The sequence below is a fragment of the Cetorhinus maximus genome, chromosome 8 (genome assembly GCF_964194155.1).
Source record: "Cetorhinus maximus chromosome 8, sCetMax3.hap1.1, whole genome shotgun sequence".
NCBI lineage: Eukaryota > Metazoa > Chordata > Chondrichthyes > Lamniformes > Cetorhinidae > Cetorhinus > Cetorhinus maximus.
The window spans coordinates 43126960-43152905 of record NC_135886.1 but is presented as its reverse complement, the minus strand read 5'-3'; the positions used below and the strand labels follow the sequence as shown (position 1 = coordinate 43152905).

The following is a 25946-nucleotide window of genomic DNA, read 5'->3' as shown; positions in this document are numbered from 1 at the left end:
CATTTCTTCTTTCCATGAGAACGTGCGCAGTTTCGTCAGTTACAAAGGAGCATCATGAGAGGCTTTCAGGATCAGGGTAAAGCAGAGCTGCGTCCTGGAGACAACTCTCTTTGGCATATTTTTCTCCAACCTGCTAGTGTATGCTTTCAGCAACTCAAATGATGGTATCAAATGAGGCAAGAATAGAGCCAATGGCAAGCTGCTCAACTTGGCAAGATTGTGCACCAAGACCAAAGTGCATAATGTCCTAGTTCGTGAGTTGCTGTTTGCTGATGATGCAGCACTGGCATCCCATACTGAAGTTCACTTGCACCAGCTTGTAGATTGTTTCTCCAAGGCCTGCAAGGAGTTTAATCTTCCTGATGCTGATTGTTAGTCCAAAGTTATGGGCCAGGAAGTAGAGACTCCAATTTCCATTAACATCGACAACCTCACCATGGAGACCGTCAACAGCTTCACATAGCTTGGATCAACAATTGCCAGCAACCTGTCCCTTGATGCTGAAATCAACACCAGGATTGCCAAGGCCACAGCTATCATCTCAAAGTTGAGAAGTTGAGTGTGGACTAACAGCAAATTCATTGAAATTACAAAGCTCCATGTGTGCTAGGCTTGTGTTCTCAGCATCCTCATTTACAGTGGCAAGGCATGGGCAACTTGCACAAGCCGAGAAAAGCAGCTGAATAACTTCCACCTCTACTGCCTCAGAAGATTATTGGGCATCTCCTGGTAAGGCTATGTCGAATGTGAAAGTTCACCGCACAGGGATCCCCAGCCTGTTTACCACATTGAGTCAATGTTATGTGTCATCCACTCAGCTCACATCTCTAAAGACATGCTCTATGATGAGCTTGCTATTGGCATGAGACCAACAGGTCTCCCACGTCTGTGGTACAAGGATGTCTGCATCTGAGACTTCAAGTTGACCGGAATCAGAGTCATTGCATGGGAAGAACTCTTTCTGACTGGAGGCAAGCAGTTAGGAAGGGTGTGGAAAAAGCAGAGGGCGAAAGAAATGACCAGATGGTGGAAAAGAGAACCCACCGGAAAAAAACATCAGTTGACCTCGGGCGTGTCAACTGTAGTAGGGACTGCCACTCACGAATCTGCTTCTACAGCTGCAACAGACTATATTCAATACAGAAATGACACCTTGGGTGCAGTCCATTGGCATCCATCCATCTTTGGAGACAATAAGTAGGATAACTTGTTTTTTATGTCAGTTGCCTGTAGGTAGTCCAGATCCTGGAACATTTTCGATATTTAGCTGTTCATCTATCCTGTCCCTTTTAAGAAAACTAATCAATTACTCCTTACAAAGCACTAAGATGAGTCAGAATTTAAATCCTGTTTGGTGAAGGAGGTTTGCTTGGAAATCTCTGGCTCCATGTCAACATAAAAATCCATGCATGCTTTTCTTTTTTTAAATGTTGGACAGTTCAGCAAATTGGATGCAAGATGCGTTGAATCTCAAGGCCACCTATCAAATTAAGATGTCTGTGAAAGTATTGTCTTTTGGTGAGCAATAAAAATAGTTAAAAGACAGAACGTGATGTCATAGGGGAGGATTTCAGCATTGATGTGCCGTGAGTGAAGATTGAATGAAGGCATGCCAGCTTTTATGACGGAAAGGAATCTGACTAGAACTAGTTGCTCAATAATTAGTATTTATTTGAAATGAAGGTGGTTACTGGACAGATTTATGACTAACACCCAAGGAATCACATGCACAGTTGACAAAAGTTTCTTGTCTTTCAAAATGCTGTACTGGGTACAGAGTAAACAGGGAATGCATTCTTCTAGATTAATTAGCATTAAGCTCTTGGAATGTAGGAACCTGATTGTGTAGAATGTTTAATGCTGCAAAAATTCTTAAATCCAGTTGAACAATTACCAATGTTGTTTTAAAAAGTTATTTTTACATTTTTGTTACCTGCGTATCATGTTTTTAGTTCGCAAGTTGCATCAAACAATTTACAAGCTGTGTTGTAGATTATGGTTTAAGACTGATTTAGCTGTTAATGCTGCAAGAGACAAAAAGAACTATCAAAATTGGAAACAATATTCAACTCTGGAATTAACAATGTGGGTTATACTGTGTGTTCTAAGTTCATTTCAAGTCATTTTTATGTGGTCAGTGTTTTCTCGAAATGATTAGGGAGCTGAAGCAAAGGCCTCACAGCTGCTTATTTCCACCTCAATCCTGGCTCATAACATTGCTGCAGTCTTATCCTTGTTTTGGTCACGTTTAGATTCTATCCAATGTCCTTCTTGCAGTCTTTCAATCTCCACCCTCTATATACTCCTAACTAGCTGAAACTCCAGCAGGCTCCACTGAATTCCACTCGACCATCACTTGGTCTTTCTGACAGTGACTTTTTTTTCTCTTCCCAGCCTTGTTTGGTGAGCCTTCAAATGGGATCAAGTTGGATGGAGTTTGTTCCTGCTTACTCCCAGTTTCTCTGTCCACATTTAGAAAAACATTCTCAAAGCCCGTCTTTGGGAACATCGTTCAGTCATTTCCCCTGGCTATTTCACCATGCCTAAAAGTTGTTTCTTCATTGTTACTCTTTTTTTGCTCTTTCCTTCTCTTCATTCCCCTCTCCCAAGTGAATTTTCTTGGCATGTTTCCAACTGTAACAGTGCCATATAAATGTTGACCATGTCATTTTGGAAGTGGAGATTTTAAATAATAGACAACAATATTTAGGGTGCCCAATGCCATTAAAATAATAAACATATGACCCATTTATTGAATTCACATTTCAGATTTACAAAGAATCTCTCTCCTGACAAAATCAATGTGAGTACGCTTAAAGGGGAGGGCCAACTGACGAATCTGGAACTGGATGAGGAAGTGCTGCAGAATGTGCTGGATCTACCCACTTGGCTGGCCATAACCAGGGTATACTGCAACAAGGCAGCCATTAGGGTAAGTAGAGCATATTCAGGCCTTTACTTTACTTATCTGGGTGTAAGTACTGTCATGTGACAACAATTTGAGTGCTCCTAAGAACATGCTCCAACAATTTTTTTTTTTGCAGAGTAGTGGGAGTTAAGGAGGTGATTTTCAATGTGATACCGTTGTCAAAAAATCTTGACTCATTCCAGTTGTACTGCAGAGAAACAAAAAGTTACTCAGAACATCAACCAACCTGATTGACATTTGGTTTCACATGGACATAAAACAGTGTTCAAGTTAGTGGGCTGCACTCTAGACCACTGGTGTGCGCAGTGTGGCCAAGCTAAAAGCATTACCTGCTGGAAGATTGTCTCATAGGCCTGTAACCTCTGAGCTCCCCAGCATCAGCTTTGAGGAGTATCCCAAAGATGCACTCGGGAATTCCTCTTGTAAGTCGCCAGGTAAGGGTTTGCATGGCAATTGCCCAGAAGTACACACTTCCTTTGGACGATTGCCCTGCTCTGGGAAATGCGGTTGAAATTGCCAACTTTGAATGGTTCTGCCAGGGTTAGACCAATAGTTAAATCAGAAAAAGTTAGAAGAATTAAAACCTCTTCTAACTTCTGGGTAACTATTGTCAAAACCCATACTAACACACCCCACAAGACTCCTTCCATCCTCCACCCCTCCGACCACCTCCCCACTCACCACCCGAAACCCCCCCATCTGCTTTATGGCAGCTAGTGCTGTAATAAAGGGGCGTGACCTAGTTGAATCTGCCAGAGCTGCACTTCATTGGGGCCTGCGAGGAGTTTTTCAATGCAGGCCCCAAGCAGCTTCAGCGAACACAAGTGTCAGCACAATTTTCAAGGGCAGGTAAGTATATATGTATTTATTTCTTCTAATTGCTGCAGGCCATCTCCTTCCAACACTAGTTGGAAGTTGCTGCCCATAATGTTATGATGATGGCATAAGTGATCCTGTAGCACTTCATCATCTGAATTCTCCAGTTCACTGTAACAGCTTACCTCTTGTGACAGGTACTGTTGGATGGAATAGACTTGCCTTCACCACTTTTTGCTGCAGTTAATGGGCATATAATCCAAAGTTGCCAGTAATGTAAAGAATATATAATAATAAAGCAAGGAGAGGCCTATGAGAAAGAGGTCTCTCCTGTGGCCATTCTTGTATAAGCAATGTTATCATGCTTCACATAAAGCTTTGGAAGCTTACATAGCTGGTCAACAAACCTCTGGCTAGTAAGGGGATAAATATTAATATGCTGCAAATGTAAAGTTTCCTTGCAATAAATTATTACAGTATGACTAAAAATAATCCCCATCTAACTTAACATTCATAACAATGAAACAGGTCAATAGGCCAATCCACTTGGTTTTTAGGGTCATAAAAAACACATTTTATTTGCACTAGCCAAATAGGTGCGCTTGGTGCTTGAACCTTGTCGCATTGCTGAGTATAATTTCGTCTCATGGAATTGCTTTAAAAAATTGGTCTTGGATTAAATGGACTGTAGCTTGACAAGTAATCTAATATTAATCATGTTTTTGATATCACACACAGGCAGCAGGTCCTCATTGTGATTTGTCTAATAAGCAATTGTTGATCATTGCTCTTTTATTCAGATACAATGGACAAAGCTCAAGACGCACCCCATTTGCCTGGTAAGATAGATTATCAAATTTTAAGAAATGTTTCTCTTGTCCACTATTAATTTATTTATCTCTAGTCTGTATGATTAATAAATGCTCTACTGTTTTACATTAACTGCACCTCTGTTCAGTTTTTGATTATAAATTTTGATATGGGTTGGATTGGACTTGAACAATGTCACATAAAATGTCTTACATGATTTGTTTGCTACTCTTTCCCCCATCCCTTGATCTTTAAGAATAGCACTGGTTGGTTTCTGAAGTAGCATGTCGGTATGTTGAGCATAGTGGCAGTGTAAAACAGGTGAAATAAAGTTTGAATAAATTGAACATTAACTTTAGTAATGCTGTGAATCTTCAAGTCCTGTTCCTTAGAGATGTATTACTTTTTTATGGCAGCAGAATATTTAAAAATGAACTGAATGATATGTAAATCGATCATCAAATATATTCAGCAATTACATTAAGAAATATTCCCCAGAGTAAGGGGGACAGAAGGATCAGCTAGATCCAACAAAGAAAATTTAAGGTAGTGTGAATCTGAGTTTTAGAAATAAGGTTTCAGTCATTTTAGATTTTGTTCAGCTAGGAAAGATAAAAGTCATGGCACAATGAAATATTCCTACAGTAATCCACTTGATTCCAAAAGGAACAATGCAGTGTCCGAGCCAGCAGTTTCTATTACTTGGAATCAATAAACCAAGAAAAGGTCTCATCTGACTCTTGTGTATAAACTGTGTCTTAAAATAGATTAGTATAGATTCATGTAGCATTTTAGCTCCAGAAATTATTCCTGTGAACTTTTAGGGTAAAAGCTGTCAATTGCCATTCACTTGGAATTTAACATTTTTAAGCATATTTCTCCTCCACACTGCACCCCCCGCCAATCCTCTACCCCTAGTTCCTCGATAAAGTCGAGGTGGAAATGAGGACCTGTGAGGAACCTCGACCCCCAAATGGACCATCTCCAATTGCAATTACAGCAGGTCAAAGGTCAGTATGTTATTGTCATTTACTATTGAGTAATGGTAAATTCACTTCTGTAAAAAAAATCTTTATCTCTGTAGAGACCGATAACTGGAAGTTCAAATCTCTTCAGAAGTTATTAGCTGAAAGAATGACATGATTTCATGTTTTAAAACATTTACTGCAATAAATGACTAAAAGAACTATTGACTAAACACAACATTGTTTTTCTGTGGGCAAATTATACCTCTCTGCAATTTAAAATATATTGCCCTTCTATACTTACATTCCACTCTCTACAGAATTACAGTCCTCATAGCACAGCCCAGAGTTGCTCCCAGGCTCCAATGGGTTTCTGTATCCCTGCTTCGCTGAGTAGTAACTTTGTGACTGTCTCCAAGTGCTTACTTCAGTTTTTGGAGAGTATCTCAAATCTACTACCAGCTGTAAAGCCTGTTCAGATGATTCTTTCTCCCTCTGGCCATGCCAAGAGGAATTCCAGAATCCTTAATTGGCTGCAGGATGCGTCTCTTTGATTAGAGACCATCTCCTCCCCACATCCAGCTTTGGTAGCTCGCAAACAGCCAAAACAGACTTTTCTCTCTGCTGACGACACAGAACTGCTGCTTGTGTGAGAGATTTATTGATTTGTAGGAAAGCCTCTGACCTGATCTCAAAAATGGCTTCCTCTGGGCTCTTCCCCACGACATAGTGAAACACATTAACCTTTGCATTCAGGTGGAAATACTAATTAGCTCTCCTTGACTCCAACTCCCTTTCACCTGAGAAGTTATGGACAGTTTGCACTTAACTGTTTACAACCCTGTACCTTCAACCTTTTTTTCTGGAACTTTGTGAGCTTCCAGGTCTACCCATTGTGAACTCAGACTGCTGCCATTATCTCCTTGCACCACCCTTTCAGTAAAACAATCTGAGCCTTCCTTTGATCTCCAACAACCAAATCACCCAGGCTTACTTCCAGGCAGACTGGAGAACAGATCACATGACTGTTCTGCAGTCAGCCTGACAGTCACATGGCCCATTCATTTACCCTAAATTTAAAGCTGCAGTCTCAGAATATGAGAGTCTCATAAACCTCATAATTGTAACAAGCTATTGAATGTACACAAGTGGAAAATAAGCATGAGGCAAACTAAATAGTGTGGCTACATAATTGAGTGCAGGGACAGCAACTAATATGGCAAACCATCTTTCTGAAGCAGTTATTCTCATTTTAGGTAGAACATGTTTGAGAGAGACTCCAGATCAACAGACTGGAAAAGGCAGATTTGCACAATGCCTCATCACATCTCAAATACCTTGGAGCATTTAACATACAGCAAATTACTTTGAAGTATGCTAATTTTTCTGTAGGCAAACACACAGACATGCTGTGCTCAGTGAGCTCGCATCAGGAGTAATGAGATGAGCGATCAATTAATCTAGATTATTGCATTGTTTTTGTGAGCTCAGGCCCCAGCAGAGCAGTCTGTTGCTTTTAAAATAGTGCATCTTTAACATTCACTCAAACAAACTGTCTAACGTCTCAACGGGAAGATGATACCTCTGACAATGAATTCTTCCTGAGTACTGCCAAGATTTTTTAACCTAGACTATCAGCTTGCATTTTAGGGCCTGAGTGTACTATCACCTGAGTTTAGCTGAGAAAAACAATCTTGCCAATCAAAAAATAAATTCTAAGAAATTAAGACTGTACGACTGGAAGCTTTGCAGCTTATTTTACAAGAAGGGAAAAATGTCATGGGACACCCGACTTAGTATAATGGTTCAGTTTGAAAATGCGCTGCTTTGAGTGCAAGTGTACAATTCAAAATTTGACCACTAATTTGTGCTAAATTAGCTATTCACTGCCAGAGTATAAATTAATTGGCTTCAACATCTCTGTGCGGGGAAGTGAGGAGAAGCACCCAAGGTTCATGCTAGCTTTTCAAATAAGCATGATGCTGTGTTAGAGATGGAATTAGACTTGGTAGTGATACCCTGCTCCTCAATGAGCAGTCTGCCTAGATTAAAAGTAAAGACTCAAATGTAAATTGACGCCAGAGAATCCTGTCTAAATGAGAATTGGCACCTTCCAAACAGGAGAGACAAAAACCAAGTAGTCTGATTTTTGTAAATCTTTTGTATAATATGATTTTTGTTGAGAGGCATTAAAAAATCTCATCTGTAATGGAAAAACCTTTTATTCCACAGCAGTTAACAGAACTGTTGAGACAAATAGGTAAATTAATTTTATGGAACAATACTGATCTTGTACTTGATCCCAGCCCTTAAGTAGTATGTGGTATGAGCTGTAGGCTAGGTGTGTGCTTGATAGAAGAAATGTATCCTGTCAGTGTGTTCTCTCATCTACATTTACATACAATTTTCTCAGAGGTCCAGCATTCCAGTACTGTAAGGGAGGGAGTGTCAACATATCAATATTTGACTTAAAACATTACAGCGCAGAAGGTAGCAATTCATCCCATGTTTCTACATTGGCTCTCCAAATGAGCAGTTCACTTAGTGCCATTCTCCTGCCTTCTGCCCACAACCTTGCACATTCTTCCTCTTAAGATAGCATTCAAAAGGGAATTAGATTATTTTGGTTGAACATTAATGAACTCTATCTGCTATTAGAGCAATCTTGGGCTTATTGTTTCGAGCATTATGTACCTCTGACTCACTCGACACACATGCATGCAGTTAGTACTCAGATATGAACAAATGGGCCTAACTGATTAATAAAGAAGTGATTAAATATCTCACTGGGAACTTGGTTTGCTTTCTGTTATGCCATGCTGTGAACAGCAAGAATATTGTTCAGCTTAAGACAGGTCAGAAGTTGTAATAAAAATGTGCAAGTCATCTTCTGTATTGTGGTGAAATTTCTGAGCAGAACAACAAAAGTCAACTGCTCAGCTATTTTTCCTTTCTGTTGGCAAGCACTGTGCTCCAGCTCTTATTTCCTACTCTCTGAGAACAGGCTATCCAAAATATGTACAGATCTGTGTCCATGTATGTTAATTGCAAGATTAAACCCCTCACTTGAGGATTGATCTGATTCAGTAAAACCTTTTACTAATTTCCTTAGAAATAAAAACTTTTGCAACCAATTGCCCCAGAAATCTGCCTTTCATTTAAAGTTTTGGAACTATCGAAAACCTCTCCCTGTTTTCATTGGTCTCAGAGGTGCTGTTTATTAATCTGATTTACTTAGCAATGTGACACACCGGAGCACCAGCATGGAGTAGCAGGAATGGGTGGGCTGTTTTCATCCCTCCGCAACCCAACTGAAGGCCACAGTTATTCAAATAGTTGATTGTTTTAATATTTCTTTCCTCACCCCATATAAATTGTTTTGGCTTCAGTAATTTGCTATCATTTCAGTTTAGCCGCCTAAAGCGTTGGCATTGCTGCAGTTTCAGTAATTAGTCCTTTCAGTCAAGTCAGTTTGGGTTAGTTTTCTCAGTTCTTGTCACAAAGAAAGGAACTGAGTTCAAATTCTTAAATTTCACCCAGACCGTCTCTTTAAAAACATTGCTGCAATCTGTCTCCCTTTTTTAAAAACCCAATAATTATGCTACAGAAATCTCTGTGAAAGGCAAGCATTTTAAGTAATCGCCAGCTGAGATCCTCAATATTCTAGTATTCTAATGAGTGCAAAATATTGCAATTACTGTAATTATACCTGACCTTTCAGTTATTTCATGACTCATGAACTAGTAGCCACATTAATTATGGAGGAAACCCCATGATCAAAGGCAACAATGAACTTCACCTAAATTTCAAAGTGATTCTCAGGCTTAGAATAAGACAGGATTTTTAAAATGCAGATCCAGGCACTTATCTTGTCTAAAATTATTTGTGAACGTTAAAGTCTTCACTAGTGATTAGGTAAGAGGAAAGGATATGTGGGCCAGCTGTTTCTCACATTGGTAATGAAATACTTTTGGGTTAAAGGGTCTGGTGCATTCAATTCATAGCTACACCGCAATTTTATTGTTCTCATGACATTGCTGCAACTGATCTTGAAACTAGCTGTGGTTGGACTTTTGCAATATATTGTGTACACAAATTACTTGTCATGTAAAATTTCAAAAATTCATGTACAGTCATATTAGAAATGGCCCCAGCCAGTGGGATTGCGTTTTCCCTATTTAGATGCTGCATTGAGAACCTGCCAGATACTCATGTCCAATGGGAGAGGAGTGGGGAGTCCCTATCACATCTATCCATTTCACCTGGTAGCAAGTTGAGTCAGCCAAATGACTTGGACTTAAAGGAAATGTATACAAGACATGTGGAAGAAGGAAGAAAAGATATTAGAAGCGTAGTTACGATATCAAAAGTGGAATGGAAGGGGAGGAGGCAGAGAAGAGAAGATGTAGGAAATAGAACTGACTTTTTTATTCTTGATTGATTTGAAGCGGATAAAGTTACGTCAATGAAGTTTTGATACAGGTAATGTTAAGTGTAATTTTAGCAATGACTGGGAGCCTTGATTTTTGTGCTCATGCCATGGAGTGAGAATTGAATTCAGAAACTCCTTATTCAGAGACAAGTGTGCTGCTCGTGAAGCCATGGCTGACGTTAGTACAAGTGCATAACTGAGTTCAGTGTAGAATTTGGAGAGTGCTGCTATGTCAGAGTTGCGCTGTATTTTGATACAATTGTAATTCAAGGCTTTATTTGTTTAGTAGGAGATCCCATTACAGTATTTGAATAACAGCATAATTCTGCCAACATTTATTCCTCAATCAATACCACCAAATACAGACTAACTTGTTTTTATTAGCGCAGCATTGATCTGCACCAATTGATTACCGTCATAGTTTATATAATGGGAAATACTTTAAAAGTAAGTATTTGGCTGAGAAGTATTGTAGGACATCCTGAGTACATGAAAGGCACTCATGAATTTACAAAATCGACCAGCTACTGCAATGGGAATGCAGTTAATTTTGTCAGTGGTTAGAACCCGGAGTAAATATCACATTGTTATATACTTCACCTCACCATATTTACCTGCCACCAATTATGACATCGCTGCCAAGTCTGCTTCAAACAATTCCCTTGTTTTCTTCATGAGTAAAAAGCTGTGAATGCTGTAATCTGAAATAAAAACAGAAAATTCTGGAAATACTCAGGCCTGATAATACCTGTGAATACAGAAATAGAGTTGACGTTTCAGGTCGGAGACGCTTCAAGATGATTTTGACAAAGGGTCATCAACCTGAAATGCTCATTCTGTGTCTCTTCATGGCTCTAATCCTGCTGAGGATTTCCAGCATTTTCTGTTTCTATTTCTTCATGGTTTCTTTTCTGTTTTCTTTCCAATTTAATTCTTGTATATTTTTCTATCTTAGCTTTCTCAACATTCGTGAATTACTTTTTTTTCAAAAAAGTTTCACCATTTGCTTGATTTTGTTTTAAACCTTGAAACAGATGACAAGTAATCTTGCAAAGTTCATGAGCACATTTAGCAGTACGTGTTAAACTGACAAATCAAATCATTTCACTCACTTCGCTCGCTATAAAATCGTGTATAAGCTGCACTTCACTTTGCTTTTCATGCCTGTGAAATCTACAAGTGTCTTTTGCAGTCATGCTGTGATGCATACAATATTTCTCAATTCTTTTGTGTCTGCTTATAAAATCTAAGTTAAGCTGCAACATTCAGTTACATGATCCTGAAATATTTGTTCTTGGCCTGCAGTGAATATGGCTTTGCTGAAAAGGTGGTAGAAGGAATGTCCATTGTGGTGAATTCCATTGTAGTTAAAATTGAAGCAAAAGCCTTCAATACTTCCTTTGAGCTGTGGCAACTTCAAGGCTATAGTGTTAATCCCAAGTGGCAGCAAAGTGATCTCCGATTCACGAGAATTACAGATCCAGAGCGAGGGGAGGTAAGAGTTCAAATCACTTAAAGTATCAATTGATATAACACCTCTGCTAAGTCGATGCACTGGTTTGAACTGGACCATTAAGCAGTGTGGTAATCTGTGAATGCACTGCCCCCTATAAGCAGACAAAATCTATATCTTCCACTAAGGAGGTCGATTGAATAGGCACTACAGGGATCCAATTAGGGCCTTAATGTATGTAACAGCTATAGTTTTAGCAATGGCAAAAACGGAAGCAAATGTAACTGATGTGTTGTAGAAGGAACAGCATTTTTCAAGTTGAATCACTCGCAATCTTTAAATAAAAGCTTTCTCATGAAAATCCCTTTAGTAAGATGTTCAAAATTTTGTTAACAGGTGGTTATGCATGATCCCTACTTAGCATGAACATTTTTGGTTTGCAAGCCATATTATCTAACAATTTAACCACCGTGCATGTGGGTATGTGATCAGCAAAGAAAAGTTGTAGTGTTCTTCTCCAAAGATAGAATTTAGTGGAGGTAAACAAGCTGCCAGGTGTCTGACCAATCATAGAATTGACATGGCACAAAAAGACTTAATGTTTCCTGAATTACATTTGTAGAGGAAATGTAAACACTCCTAGAAAAGCACAAGAGTATGCAGCCACTACACCCAATTGAACTGTTCGAAAATGTTGTCGTCTCAATGCTTGTGTTGCTTCAAAATAATTGACTTCTCAATTACGCTTAAACAATGTGCTTGAAGCATTGAACTTCGTAACCATACTGTACAATGATGGTGAATACATTTGAGGATAAGCTTCATGTATTAAAGATCCATCCAAGGAAAAATGTGTCCTGGTAGTTTTTTTTTATCAGTGCTCCATCACAAAGATAAAATCATATCGCTGAAACAAGCTTGACAACAATGAACATAATGCACAGCTTGTTTAGTCATCAACTGAATAATTCTTGAATGCCTCTGTTCACATTGGTGTTTATATTCTCATTTTAAATGGTTTGTTTGTTATAAACCGCATGCTTGGTCACTAATCTTTCCGCATTTAAGTAGGCCAAGAACTCTTAGAACTGCGGAAAACCAAATTATTTCCTATGTTAGCAAAATCTATGATTTTGTGGCTGAGAAAGCTGTTGAGTGAACTGTTTGCTGTACAGTAAAATTCCTTTGTGAGAGTCTGAAGTATCAAACACATTGCAAATTTAATTGAGATTACATTTTGAGTTTTGAGCATTCAGCATTATACATACTTTCTGCAACCACATTTAGAAAAAAAGTTTTACTTATAAGATGTTCTACGGTTGTAATCAAAAAAACCTAGTTCTTTTTCCTATCGCATTACCCTTGCCTTTTTAAATAGAGTAATCTCTTTGATTCATTTATTCTATCATAGAATTGTCCATGATGAGTCAGCGGTTTATAAAAACAGGGCTGTTAGACAAAATAGTAATACCAAACACAATGACCAGAAACTGAACTGGACTAGCCATATAAATACTGTGGCTACAAGAGCAGGTCAGAGGCTAAGAATTGTGCGACAAGTAACCCATGTCCTGACTCCCCAAAGCCTGTCCACCACCTACAAGGCACAAGACAGGAGTGTGATGGAATACTGTCCACTTGCCTGGATGAGTGCAGCTCCCACAACACTCAACAAGCTTGACACAGTCCAGGACACAGCAGCCCACTTGATTGGCACCATATCCACAAACATTCACTCCCTCCACCACTGACGCACAGTAGCAGCAGTATGTACCATCTACAAGATGCACTGCAGGAATTCACAAGACTCCTTCGACAGCATCTTCCAAACCCACAACCATCTAGAAGGACAAGGGCAGCAGATAGATGGGAACACCACTACCTGGAAGTTCCCCTCCAAGTCGCTCACCATCCTGACTTGGAAATATATCACTGCTCCTTCACTGTCGCTGGGTCAAAATCCTGGAACTCCCTTCCTAACAGCACTGTGGATGTACCTACAACACATGGACTGCAGTGGTTCAAGAAGGCAGCTCACCACCTTCTCCAGGGTAACTAGGGATGGGCAATAAATGCTGGCCCAGCCAGTGAAGCCCACATCCCATGAATGAATACATAAAATCATTAGGACTGGCTCTGACCTGGAACCAGCATCAGTGAGGTAAGTCTGAGAGTTTTGTTGTTTTGACCAGCATCTGGGAACATAGGAGAGGAAGGTTTTAGAAAAATTTGAGCCAATCCTTGGGTTGTAACTAGATGCAGTGATGAGATTTGGGGACATTAAAGAGAATGTTCACAACATTGGGAGCGCTGGAAATGCTATATGTTTGTAAGCAGTGATAGTGAGGTCACAGGATCTAGGAGTTGTGGGGAACAAATTTTGGCCCAGTAAGACCAAAGCGTGACTTTTGGAGTAGTGGAGATTGCTGATAAGTGTTGGAATTTGGGAAGTGCCTTCATAGGGGAGGGGGATTTAAGGAGCATGGAATACATACTGCAGTTTTAAAACTGTCACCAAATTTTACCCTTAATGAGCCCGTTCTTTGTATTCAGCCAGATTTACTGTTAAAATAATGAAGCTATCTGTGCTCACTGTTATTAGAGTAAATTGATCAGGAAGTTGCTGCCTGAGTTGCATTCCTCTTTGAGAGAATCCGCAAAAAAATATGTGGAACTCAATTTTGGAGTCCATGACACACCCTGTTTTCATTCTACAAACGTGGCTGTAAGCTTCTTTCACCACCCACTTCAAATTTTTTAAAAATCAGTCATTTAATTCTTTGTTTGACTTTATATAGCATTCATTTAATTCATTTATTTTAAAGCATGGAGGTTGGAAACTCTAGGATAATGCACGCAATATTGACCCTGGCAAGAGTGGGATCAAGCCTGAGTGCTAGACACCAGCAGAAGCCATAGAGGGCTACAGCACAGAAGAAGGTCCTTCGGCCCACCGAGTCTGCACTGGTCAAACAAGTATCCAACTATTTTAATCCCGTTTTCCAGCACACAGGCCCATAGCCTTGTATGCCATGGCATCGCAAGTGCATATGCAAATACTTCTTAAACATTATGAGGGTTTCTACCTGTACCACCCTTTCAGGCAGAGTTCCAGATTCCCACCACCCTCTGGGTGAAAAAATTCTTCCTCTCATCCCCTCTAAACCTCCTGCCTCTTACCTTAAATCTATGCCCCCTGGTTATTGATCCCTCCACCAAGGGGAAAAGTTCCTTCCCGTCTACCCTATCTATGCCCCTCATAATTTTATATGCCTCAATCATGTCCCCCCTCAATCTCCTCTGCTCCAGGGAAAATAACCCCAATCTATCCAATCTCTCCTCATAACTAAAACTCTCCAGCCCAGACAACATCCTGGTAAATCTCCTCTGCACTCTCTAGTGCAATCATGTCCTTCCTATAATGCGGATTCCAGAACGACACACAATACTCTAGCTGTGGTCTAACCAGCGTTTTATATAGTTCCAGTATAACCTCCCTGCTCTTATATTCTATGCCTCGGCTAATAAAGGCAAGCTGTGAAATAACGTGCTCTCAAAATACGCTCCCTGAGGAACGCATTATGGTGTGTCCCAGCATACGAAATATTTTAGTTGCTTGGCCCCAATGTAATGTGAATTTTAGTTTTATTGTGGTCTGTCTGCACCACTGTGTCATAAATGTATGGGCCTTGAGCCATTTGCGTGTATTGTTTCATTATTCACAAAATATAAAAACAAAGTAACAGCAACTAACTCGAATTGCTGAACTTTTTATGGTTTGAGAGGTTTATAGTTTGAATTCTATGTATTTTTGACAGGTTTTGACTTTTAAGGAAATAAACTGGCAGACACTCCGTATCGAAGCTGATGCTATCCCAGGTGATCAGAGCATTATCAGTACGCCGCTAAGACTCATCACCAACCAGTCAAAAATCAAACTTGTACTTAAGAGAAGGGTATGTACAGCCCACCAACTTTCATACTTTTGGTTATGCCATTCATAAATCAACAGTAGCTTACAATGCAGATATTCCACCGAACTGTACCTAATGTTAAATATTAGAAAAGGAGATGCCTTTGCACTGCTGCCTTTAGTGCTGGCTGCAATCAGCTGGGAAACTGGCATTTTGATTGACCATAAGAAATAGGAGCAGGATTAGGCCATTCAGCTCCTTGAACCACCTGTGCTGTTCAGTAAGATCATGGTTGACCTGATTGTGGCCTTAATTCCATTTTCCTGCCTGCCCCTCAAAACCTTTGACTCCTTGTCAATCAAAAATCTGTATCTTTCAACCTTGAATATATTCAATGCCCCAGTCTCCACTCCTATCTGGGAAGAGAATTCCAAAAATACCAACCTTCTGAGAGAAAAAATTCTTGCCTATCTTTGTGTGAAAAGGGAGACCCCTTATTTTGAAATTGTGCCCCTAGATCGAGAGATCCCCACAAGGAGGGAAACATCCTCTTATCGTTTATCCTGTCAAGCCCTCTCATCTTGTGTTTCAATAAAATCAATGGAGTATATCTTTGGGAGTTACGAAATATCTCTTTAAATGACTGCCACTGCTTATTTACTGGCTTGCCTTTTAACTATTTACCCAATCTCGAAACACATCACCCTGCTTCGTGTCATCTTTGCTGGTCTTTCCTGGCCTGTTGGCGGATAGACATAAAACCAAGGAATAAGGGTGAACAAACATTGGAATTTCTTGCCCCTCATTCTGGGCTCCATTTAAGCCCAGGTCCCAGTGATAAAAGGCCATTGTACCACCTGGTCTCCACCTACAATACTTGACCGTGTAGAAAGTCAGTAAGTTGTACTTGTCATTTAATTGTTTGATACCATCAGAAACACTTGAAATACTGAAAGTAAATGGAGGGAAGAATTGGCATGGTGTTTGAAGCTGACATTCAAACACATGACCCTCTGACTGTTTTACTGCATTCAATAAACCTACAAGGTGACTTTATTTTTAATGCTTACTTCGACTGTAAATATTACAATTAGGGAGAACAATGTTGCCAATTAAACTGGAAAACCACATTTTCATTTAGTTGCTAAGGTGCTCTACAGTTTGGTCAGCTAAGCTGCATGCAATATTTCATAATCTTTACAGAAGTCTTGTTCTATGCCATCTTGCCCTAAATAGATGAACATTAAAATGCATCATCATTGATTAGCAGTCCAGTCCAATTTTCTGTGCATGTTTTGTTGCATTTTGACTGTATTCCTTATAGAGCATAATTCTAGTCAGAGGGAGAATCAGCAGTAGTTGTAATGTAAATGCATTTGACTTCGGGTAGATTGACCCCAATTGACTTAACAACTTAACTGCATAGATTCTGGTATAATGGCCATGAAACATGTTAATTTGATCATGTAAATGAGTAAAAAGAGCTACCTCATCCATATATTATGCTAGGCATATGTGCACTTGTTGCAATGCATTACAGGAATTAAAAACAACTGCTTCCATTTATTTATAGTGCCTTTAACATAGTAAAACATCCTAAGGTGCTTCACAGGAGGATTATTAAACAAAATTCAACATGGAGCTACCTAAGGAGGTATTAGGACAGATAAAAGATTTTCAGGAGCATCTTGAGATGGAGGACTTGAGGGATGGAATTTTCCATCTTATTGCCTAAGCAGTTGAAGGCATTGCCTGTGGTGGCACGTTTAAAATCGGGGATGTGGAAGAGACCAGAATTGGAGGAGTGCAATGATCTCTAAAGACTTGAGGAAATTAGAGACAGGAAGAGGCAAGGCCATGGAGGGATTTGAAAACAAGGATGAGAAACTTAAAATCTAAGTATTGCTGGACTGGGAGACAATGTAAGTCGACAAATGCAAGAGTGATAGATAAAAGCAACTTGATGCTAGTTAGAATGTGTACAGTAGTCCTGTGATGTCGTATTATATTTGTTTCTACTGTTCTAGTGAATTTTGTAAGAAAATAGAGGCCTAGTGGAAGATGAAGTGGAACTTCATTTTTTTTAAAAACTCAACTAATTTTCTCATCTAAAAACCATAATTGGGTTTTCTACAATTTTGTATTTTTAAAAAAAAAGTCTTGTGGGGAATTGGAATGAAAAATGTTCCACACATGTTTTAAGAATACTCAACATAATACCTTTCTTTTATACCAGGTGAAAGATTGCAATGTGGTGGGCTCAAAGTTAATGTTCCTGTTGGATGATTTGCTGTGGGTTCTGACTGACTCCCAGCTGAAAGCAATGATTGAATATGCACAGTCACTCAGTGAGGCTATGGAAAATTCAGCCAAGCAGCGCAAGAGAATGGCTCCAGAAACTGCAGGGGTGAGTGCAAATGAGATTCAGCAGCTTGATTAGTTAAATTTTCCTAGTAACAACTGACCTGTGTGATGCAGGTTTTTCAGTTGCAGTAAATCCAAATTTTATCAACATTCTTCTGTTTTCAGTTTAAATTGGGTATCATCTGATCAGTGTGTAATTTGATCAATGTTGGTAGAACTCCGTCTTTGTCCTCTAGATGTTTGCAAAGCCATGAGGACCACCTTCTTTTCCTGTTGTGTTGTCAAGGAGATTGGTTAAAGAATTCTTGTTGTGAGACAAACATTGTGATAGACTTTCCAGTTGATCATTGCCATACATGTTCCTACTGATCTGATGGGTTTGGGTTGGTCTTGAGTTGGCTTCACAGAAGCAGAATTGACTTAGTAAATTGCTTTGATTACGCAGAGTATAAGCACAGGATGGCTAATAACTGACATTAGTTGTGAGCTGTTTGCAGCTTTCTGGATTGTTTGTGTCTTGGCATTTTTCGAATAGCTTATTAAAACTTTTTTTTTATGCGGGCATTATGGAGTATCAAGGAAGTGAAATGTTGATATGGTTTCATCACAGTCAAATATTATCTTGATTAATTTGCAGTGCCCATATGCTTTAGGCTATCACTCAACCATCTGTCCGGGTTATTGCTCTGGAAAGCTTGTAAACAAAATTGCAGTAAACTTGTAGTGGCAACATGCATTGTAATTAATTGCAAAAAATGTTTTTGATGGTGTTCAACTTTGTAGCCTTTAATATTTGAGCTGGAACAATCTGAGTAATGTATTTTTTTTCGCAGTCTGACTGACAAATTAGGGCCTGCTGCAGAAACTTTGGGTTCAGTGTCTGTCTGAGCATCTTTCTTTGGGAGTTGACTTCCACTGTCCAAAATCGACTTCCACAATTATGCAACCAGGGAATGTGACAAGAGTGCCCTCTTGTGACATGAAACCATTGTTTTGGGTTTTCAACATGTGCACCACTTTAATCTCCTCAAAGATGGACCGGACGGACAGGAACATTTTGTGACACAAGGCCACCTGTGAATCGTTGGGCTTCTTTATTTAACAGCACTTCAGCATATTAAATATTAGCCAAAATCAAAAATCTCTGTCACAGGACTTCACTTCCAGTATATAAAGAATATAAAAATTTCATATTTCTGCACAATTTAAATGAAGAAAAACTGAGAACTAGTATTTTGGTCTTCAGCGCTTCTTTAGTCCACTTTGTTTTCTCAAATTAGCCTCACTGCAATGTCAGCCTTTAAAACGTACCCAAGAGTAGAAACCTCCGGCCTAACTTAGTGATGACCCCATTGAATTCTCATAGATTGAGTTGTCTCAGCGGCAGTGTATGTGAATGATCATAAGAATGTTAGTTATCTGTTGATGTATTTAGCATGCTGATTCTATCACTCTTGTTAATTACTTAGGTGCACCCCAACCCCCCAAGCCATAAATTTGTCTGAATTTAATGTTTTAAGAGCCACATTTAGCTCAATTATTGCATTTTTAACAAATATTATGACAGCACCGGGGACAAATCGGAAAGAGATACGTTTTAATCTTGCCATTTTTCCTCCTTTTTCTGCATCCCCAAAAATATGCTTTTGATCTGCATGCCACCTATAACTGAGTGACTTTAAAGGAATCACACTGTTCAGCCAGTTGTTGAGAAATTTACAGGAGCAGCCAATGATTTTCATTTGTGATGATGTGTGCACATAAAACTGGGTGCGCTGGTTCCCCAAGTTGACTTTGACGTCAGCTTTTGATTGATGTTTTTGCTTTGACCTTCTCTTGAGGGTCAGTTTTGTTAGTTTTAACCGGTGTGTGGTGAGATATTGGAGCAGAAGCAACTGGAAAAAAATGGAAGGGTATTGTATATTTGTGGAAACTAACTGCTAACTAACATTAATGAACCCTATTATAAGATGGAACTTATTATGGAGGAAAAAGTTGATATTGTGACACAACATAGCAGGAAAGCACCTTGCATGGACCTAAAGATTTTTAATATAGATACATATTTATAGTGGGTGTTTGTATGCAAAGTGATATTTGACTAAGCTGTTAAAATATAAATCAATGCACCTTATTAGAAGTTATGTATATTTTTATATGGCAAACATATCCCAATGTATAAGCTGTCTTGCAATGTACATTGTGTTGAATTATCTTGTTCAGGATCCAGATTGGTCTCTACTTCAGCTGTGCCAAGGGCCAAGATAAAGAATTGTTTATTGTTTAAAATCCAATTAATGACACATCACAGGATCGAAGGAGTCTCCTGAAGGAGCTTGGAATGATTTAATCTAGAAATCAGGATCTACAATTGATTTTTCAAAATCTGTTCAATTAAATTAGAAGCAAGTGTATGTGGGAAAGATCAGTAGGTGATTTTCACACAGTAAGGTCCTACAAATAACAAATCATATTAGTGGTCAGTTCATATGTTTTGGTGATAGTAGTTGAGGGTTGAATATTGGCCAGGGCACAAGAACTGTCTACCCTTCAGTAGTACCATGGATTTTGTTTACATCCAGCTGAAAAGGCAAATGATCCAACATTCCTTAAAGACCCTGTTGGACTGCTTGCTTATTTGTTTGGTTAGTTTAAACAGTCGAGTACAGGGCATCAGTTTTAACAATATAGCATCAGAGCTTTAATGAGATATGTTACGATCCTTGGCCAGACCCCGAAGTGGGGGTTGGCGGGGGATCCGGTTAGGAACCAAAAATGTTTTTATTAAAGTAGATAAAGTTTGAGATTCAAGACGCTTACTAAGATTCCACAGATTTTGAACAAACAAAAATAAACTTTACAGGAAGATCTAACAATTTATAATATCTATCTTATACTCTAACATTCGAGGTAACAGAGGTAGAGGCAAATTAACAGGCAAACTGTGGTCTGACATGCCACACTACACAATAAATGACAGATGAGACCAAAACAGGTTCCATGGATTTCTCAACAACCCACCCAGATGTTAGTCACACTAAGCCAGCTAATCTCACTGAAACTCCGTCTCTCTGTCAAGGGATTCCAGTCTTCACGTTCGAAGATCTCGCCTTGGAATTCTCCAAAGGTTGTTCCAATTCTGACAGCTTCAACGATGGCCCACTTCACAGGGTTTCGATTTCTCCTTCCGAGATTACTTCCCCCGGATTTCCAAGTACACTGAAACACTAGCTCACAAGCACAATTTCAGCTCTTCGGGTGTGCCAAACAGAACACCATTGCTGCAAAGGGGTACTTCTGCCCCAATGGCCCACAGCACAGAGTCACCAACCTTCGGCTACCTTTGTGGATATTCTGGGCTTCTCTCGAGCCCACTTCACTTAGTCTGCTAACTGCTGCCCTTTTCATGCTTTTTAACTTAACTTGGATCTCTTCCTGTCCTTGTCCCTGGGACACTTTTCTTATTTAAATTGACTGACTGAAAACTGGCTCCCCAAGAAGTGCTGTTCACTGACCCTTGACTTATCACTACACTTCAAGAGGGCCCCACTCTTGTTGCTGAGCAGGAACAAATGTAATGAGCAGTGGAACATCCTCCACCTTAAATGTTGCAGCAATCTCCACAGACTAGAAGCTTACATAACATGCAATGATGGATTTCATTACAGAGGCCACATGAAATAATCCGGTTTGTGGTTTCAGATTGATCACACTAGAAAATTCTACTATGTGTACATAGGTCCTTAATGAGTGCTCATCCCATGACCCAACATGAGCATTCAGGCATACCATGCTCCATGATTCCAGTATACAGTGGGTCACTCTCAGCTCTTGCACAATGTCTACCCTGGGTCTTACATTCCCTGCATACTACTGTTAAATCACTGCATCAAAGATGGATAAAAGTGACATCAGAATAACAAGATGCACTTGGCTTTTAATCTCAATTATTGTGTTACCATGGCTCTATTGCCCACTTCATTTTATTACTTTGAATACCGGTAATATTACCAACATCTCCCAGACCATCAATGTTGTTGTCTGCCCCTCCATCTACAAAAAATTATGGACACACAGCAAACCATCCATATCAGATGGGGTGTCTACTGATGGCTGAAGAGGCTAGTCCTTGAGAGGGAGGTTCTGTCACAAGCACCGCACATGAAGCTACCAGGTGTCATTGAGGGTGGTTGTTTATGGAATTGGTGTCTTTTGCCAAGTCACTGTAGTCACTGGTCATCATGGTGGTGTACGCCAGCCCACCAGAGGTGTTGTCATTTTCCCCCCCTCACCTCCAGGTGTGATAATTGTTGGTTAGGGACCCTCTGTCGAGCTTGCAAGTATCCTTGAAGCGGAGTTTTGGGAGTTTGACTGGTTGCCCGGTTCTGGCTGCCTCACCATTCAGAAGTTCCTGGGGTAACCATCCTGCAGATGTGCTTGGGCCAACGAAGCCTCCTCCGAGTGCTATCAAACTTGGGAGCTCTGCCTTTGAGAGGACTGCTGCATTTGTGATTTTGTCATGCTGGGATATTCCCATAATGCTCTGTAGATAGCCAAGCTGGAAATGGTCATCATGGGGTGGGCAAAATCAACAATAATGTACAAAGCCTCTTGAGATTTGTACCCTGAATAAACTCTGGGCCCCAGACAGTCAGGCATGTATAATAAATTACTCTCGCATTCCATTAGCTCCTTAATCTGAAGGAGAAACCCTTACCTGAGGCCCACTTAAACAATGTACCCCAAATTAATCAGAAATCTGTTTTAACTCTGTGCTGATCGCACAAACCACTTAGGGCTTTGAAGTATGCAGGCAATGTGAGCCATCATTCCCTCAGACTCTACAACTGACAGTGTAGCATACTCTCCTGCACTGAAATGTCAACCTAGATTGTGCTGGAGCCTTGAATCCACACTTTTTTTTGATTGAGGCCAGCCTTACCATTGCTCTTGTTCCAGTGGCATAATTCGAATGGGTGAAATACGCTAACGTAATGTTGCGATATAAGATATATTGAGTTGACCCACTCCCGTGTAGTTGAATTGCCATAACTGGAATGAAAAGCAAAATAATCAGAGGCTTTGGATGTGTTTAAAACCACTATGTGAAGACCAGAACTACCAGATACCAGAATTATGTGAAAGAGATGACTTGAGTTTTCTGTTGGAGTGAATGAAAAACTACCTTTATTTTCACAGTTATGCAAATTCCCACAAGTTGAATTGTTGAATGTTTCAAATTGACGGTAGTTAATGTTACAAAAGTGAAGTCTGAGAAATTTCTGGAGTCACCATGTTTTCTACTGGGCACCTAAATATAATGGTCCAAAATTTTTCTTAACGGCAATGAATGATGCCTGTTGTTAAATTTGCCCTTTCTAGGTTCAGTGTTGACGATGCTGTTCATGGCAAGCATATGATATGATCAGTTTGGTGCCTTCTGCAGGGTAGCTGGGATCTCAGTAAAGCAGCTGAGTATCACCTCAACCAATCAGATTGAAGCATTAGGAAATTTCCAGTGCAACCACTGATAAGGAATTATAATTTAAAATTGTGAACTTCATGTCAAAACAGGTTCAGAGAGGGAAAGAGTGGTTGGATTAAGATAGAAGAAGTAAAAGAAAGTTAACTTTTTTTAAAATCCCACAATTAAAACCAGAAGGAATGAGACTCTGCATTTATTAGCTTTCTGTCCTGGAGAGGTTGATTTGGCATAATTAATATTTAGCATGTTGTTAAAAGGATACTCGAGCTTAAAATGACAATTTGACTTTTCTCTGCATCTATCGTGCAAGTGCAAAAACTTAACACTGGTCAATGCTTTTGAACAGGGAGCCAGAGAGCAAGATGCCAGCAGCGCATCTCTGACAACTTTTTGATTTCTGCATTTAATTGCCTATCTGGCCTTGTCTGAGTGTGCATGGCATTTGTGCGTAATGAACAATGAGTGCTTTTAACCTCATCATTACTTCAGCAGCAGACTTTGGGACCATGTGTGTCTCCTAATTATGCAACATACAGATAATATATGTGATAATGTATTCTTAGGGGAAAATGAAGGCAAGAAAAAAAGATTTGTTTGGGTGAGGTGTGGAATAACAACACACTTCACTGGATTTTTTCATAGGTCTGACCTCAAGCTATTGACTTAAGATCATTGGGCAGTTGGACAGCCTGGCTGTACTTGAGGTTCATTGCCATTTGCCTGTAGCTGACTGCACCTTTTCAAATGATCTTTGTGAATGCTATCTTTTATAGACAAGTGGATCAATGCCTAGTACTCATCAGGCGCGAACACAACCAACTTCCTCAACTAACAGTTCGAACAGCATTAGCCAGTACTTTGAAATGTATGATGTGAAAGAATCATCCTATCACAGTCATATCTCGCGGCTGGATTTGCACATATGTGATGATGGTTTCTCGCTGGAACAAGGTACTAGCATTCTCGATGCTGCAACTGACCAAGTTTGTATTTCATTGTAATTTATGCACACCCAAAGTTATTCTGAGAATACATGTAAAATGAAAAAGCTAGATACTGATTAAGTTTTTGCGGAGAGAGCAGGTTTTCATCCAAGAATGCTAAACATTACAAGTAAATTTGTGTGCTTGGTAATGTTGTGGGAGTGCTATGAAATGACACTTTCTGGAGGATGGTAGGGTAAATGCTTCTTTTGTTTCAGAAAAAAAATCCCTACTTTGGCCAAAGATGTTTTGTAATTTCCAAGAGCTATTTTCAGCCTCTGAATGTCATTTGTGGGTGGCAGGGTGGTGGTATTATGCAGTTGTAAACAAATGTATGAGATGAGGTAAGAAAGGAAAAGCTGTAGATGCGGGAAGTGCAAGGTTCCTCCCAGAATCATGCCCATCTTTCATGCTAGTCTTTGTTTCAGTCTGTCCAAACAGGTTTCCATCCCTGCTGTAGTTCTTTATGTAACATTTTGTTTTTCCATGTAGGAGGATCCAAGCATCGAGTAGCTGGCGGCGCTATACAGTTAACATTCAGAAATTTGAGCCTGGATTACTACCCCTTCCACTGGGCAAGTGAGTGAGTTCTGTTGCCAAAAGGACGGGATGCAAAATGGAAGTAATTAGATACTTAACAGTTGGCTTCTTGAGCTATAAACTCATCATCCAGGAGTAGTACAGGATAGAAGGAGAGAACCTCAAAAATGGAAAGAAAAATTAACAAACTTTGAATAAATTATTGAAGTCTTTACTTTGTTCTTCATACTGTTAAAGATAGGAAGTAGCTCAGACTCATTTCTGTGGGCATATTGGCTCCTTGAGTTGGGGAGGAGACCATGTGTAAAATTTGAATTAGTTTCCTATTAATTTGGAGCGATCCCAAACTGCTCATACCAGTTGTTGTAGAATTTATCCACTGGTTAACTATTCTAAGACTAGCTCTTCCCAAGCCCTTGAACCATCAAAATTAGAACTGGACAAACTACAGAATGAGAAATATTAGCACACAACTGAATGCTTAGGGTTTGAGGATCAGATTGCCAGAGCCAAGTGGTCACACAGGCTTAGTTTAGCCAAGCATGGTTGAAGGACCTTCAGTATCAAAACTGGCTTTATTATGGTACTATCTTGTAGGTTGGGTTTCAAGCAATGGACATACTCTTCACTGAAGTTGTCACTGCTACAAGGTGATATCATGGGGATTAGGTTATGACATATTGAGAGCCACTCGAAGGGGTTTCAGACTTCATCCTTCACTATGAGGTTATCATTAATTTATTGCTCTTAATGACTCTGCTCTGCTTGTAGATGATAGTTGCAAACATTGGGTTAGACACTGTGAAACAATGGAAGCTAGAACACGCTGGGCCCAAGACCTGCTTCAAGAGTTTCAGTCCAAAGTGCAAACAATAATAGATCATCATGAAGACACAACAGCTGTAAGATCACCAACAAAAGAATCTCCTGGCAAAAGAAAAGGTATGTGTTCTTGCAGCTAGATTTCTTTCTTAAATGGTCTGGAATTCAGAAAAATCCTAATTTTATAAACCCATAACTCCTCAATTGAATAGAGGGATATAGAGAAATCTGAGTTTTTATTCCCAATTTCACAAGCAATTTTAGTCCAATGATCTCTTACTGTTGATTTTCTCCTGACCACCACCTGCCCACCCTGTGCCACTTTTCTACTCCTGGTGAATTAGCTACTTTTTTTTTGTTTCATGGTCCCACAGAAAAGCTGGTTCAAATAGAGCTTGGATGAAATCAAAACAAATTGCTGGAAAAATAATGG

The 25946-nt window shown here is 39.6% G+C and overlaps 1 protein-coding gene across 2 annotated transcripts in view; it reads left to right on the top strand.

The window, feature by feature from the left end:
• The window catches only part of bltp3a (bridge-like lipid transfer protein family member 3A), a 153297-nt gene that overhangs the window by 62544 nt on the left and 64807 nt on the right, over positions 1-25946 (top strand). The window contains exons 2-10 of one of the 2 annotated variants that reach the window (XM_078546733.1): positions 2770-2932; positions 4546-4584; positions 5474-5565; positions 11258-11447; positions 15224-15361; positions 17556-17726; positions 23942-24119; positions 24644-24730; positions 25463-25633. In XM_078546733.1, the coding sequence (XP_078402859.1) occupies positions 2770-2932; positions 4546-4584; positions 5474-5565; positions 11258-11447; positions 15224-15361; positions 17556-17726; positions 23942-24119; positions 24644-24730; positions 25463-25633 (1229 nt within the window). Of the gene's footprint in view, positions 1-2769; positions 2933-4545; positions 4585-5394; positions 5566-11257; positions 11448-15223; positions 15362-17555; positions 17727-23941; positions 24120-24643; positions 24731-25462; positions 25634-25946 lie in introns of those variants that run through there. The other variant, XM_078546732.1, reaches the window with a different exon arrangement.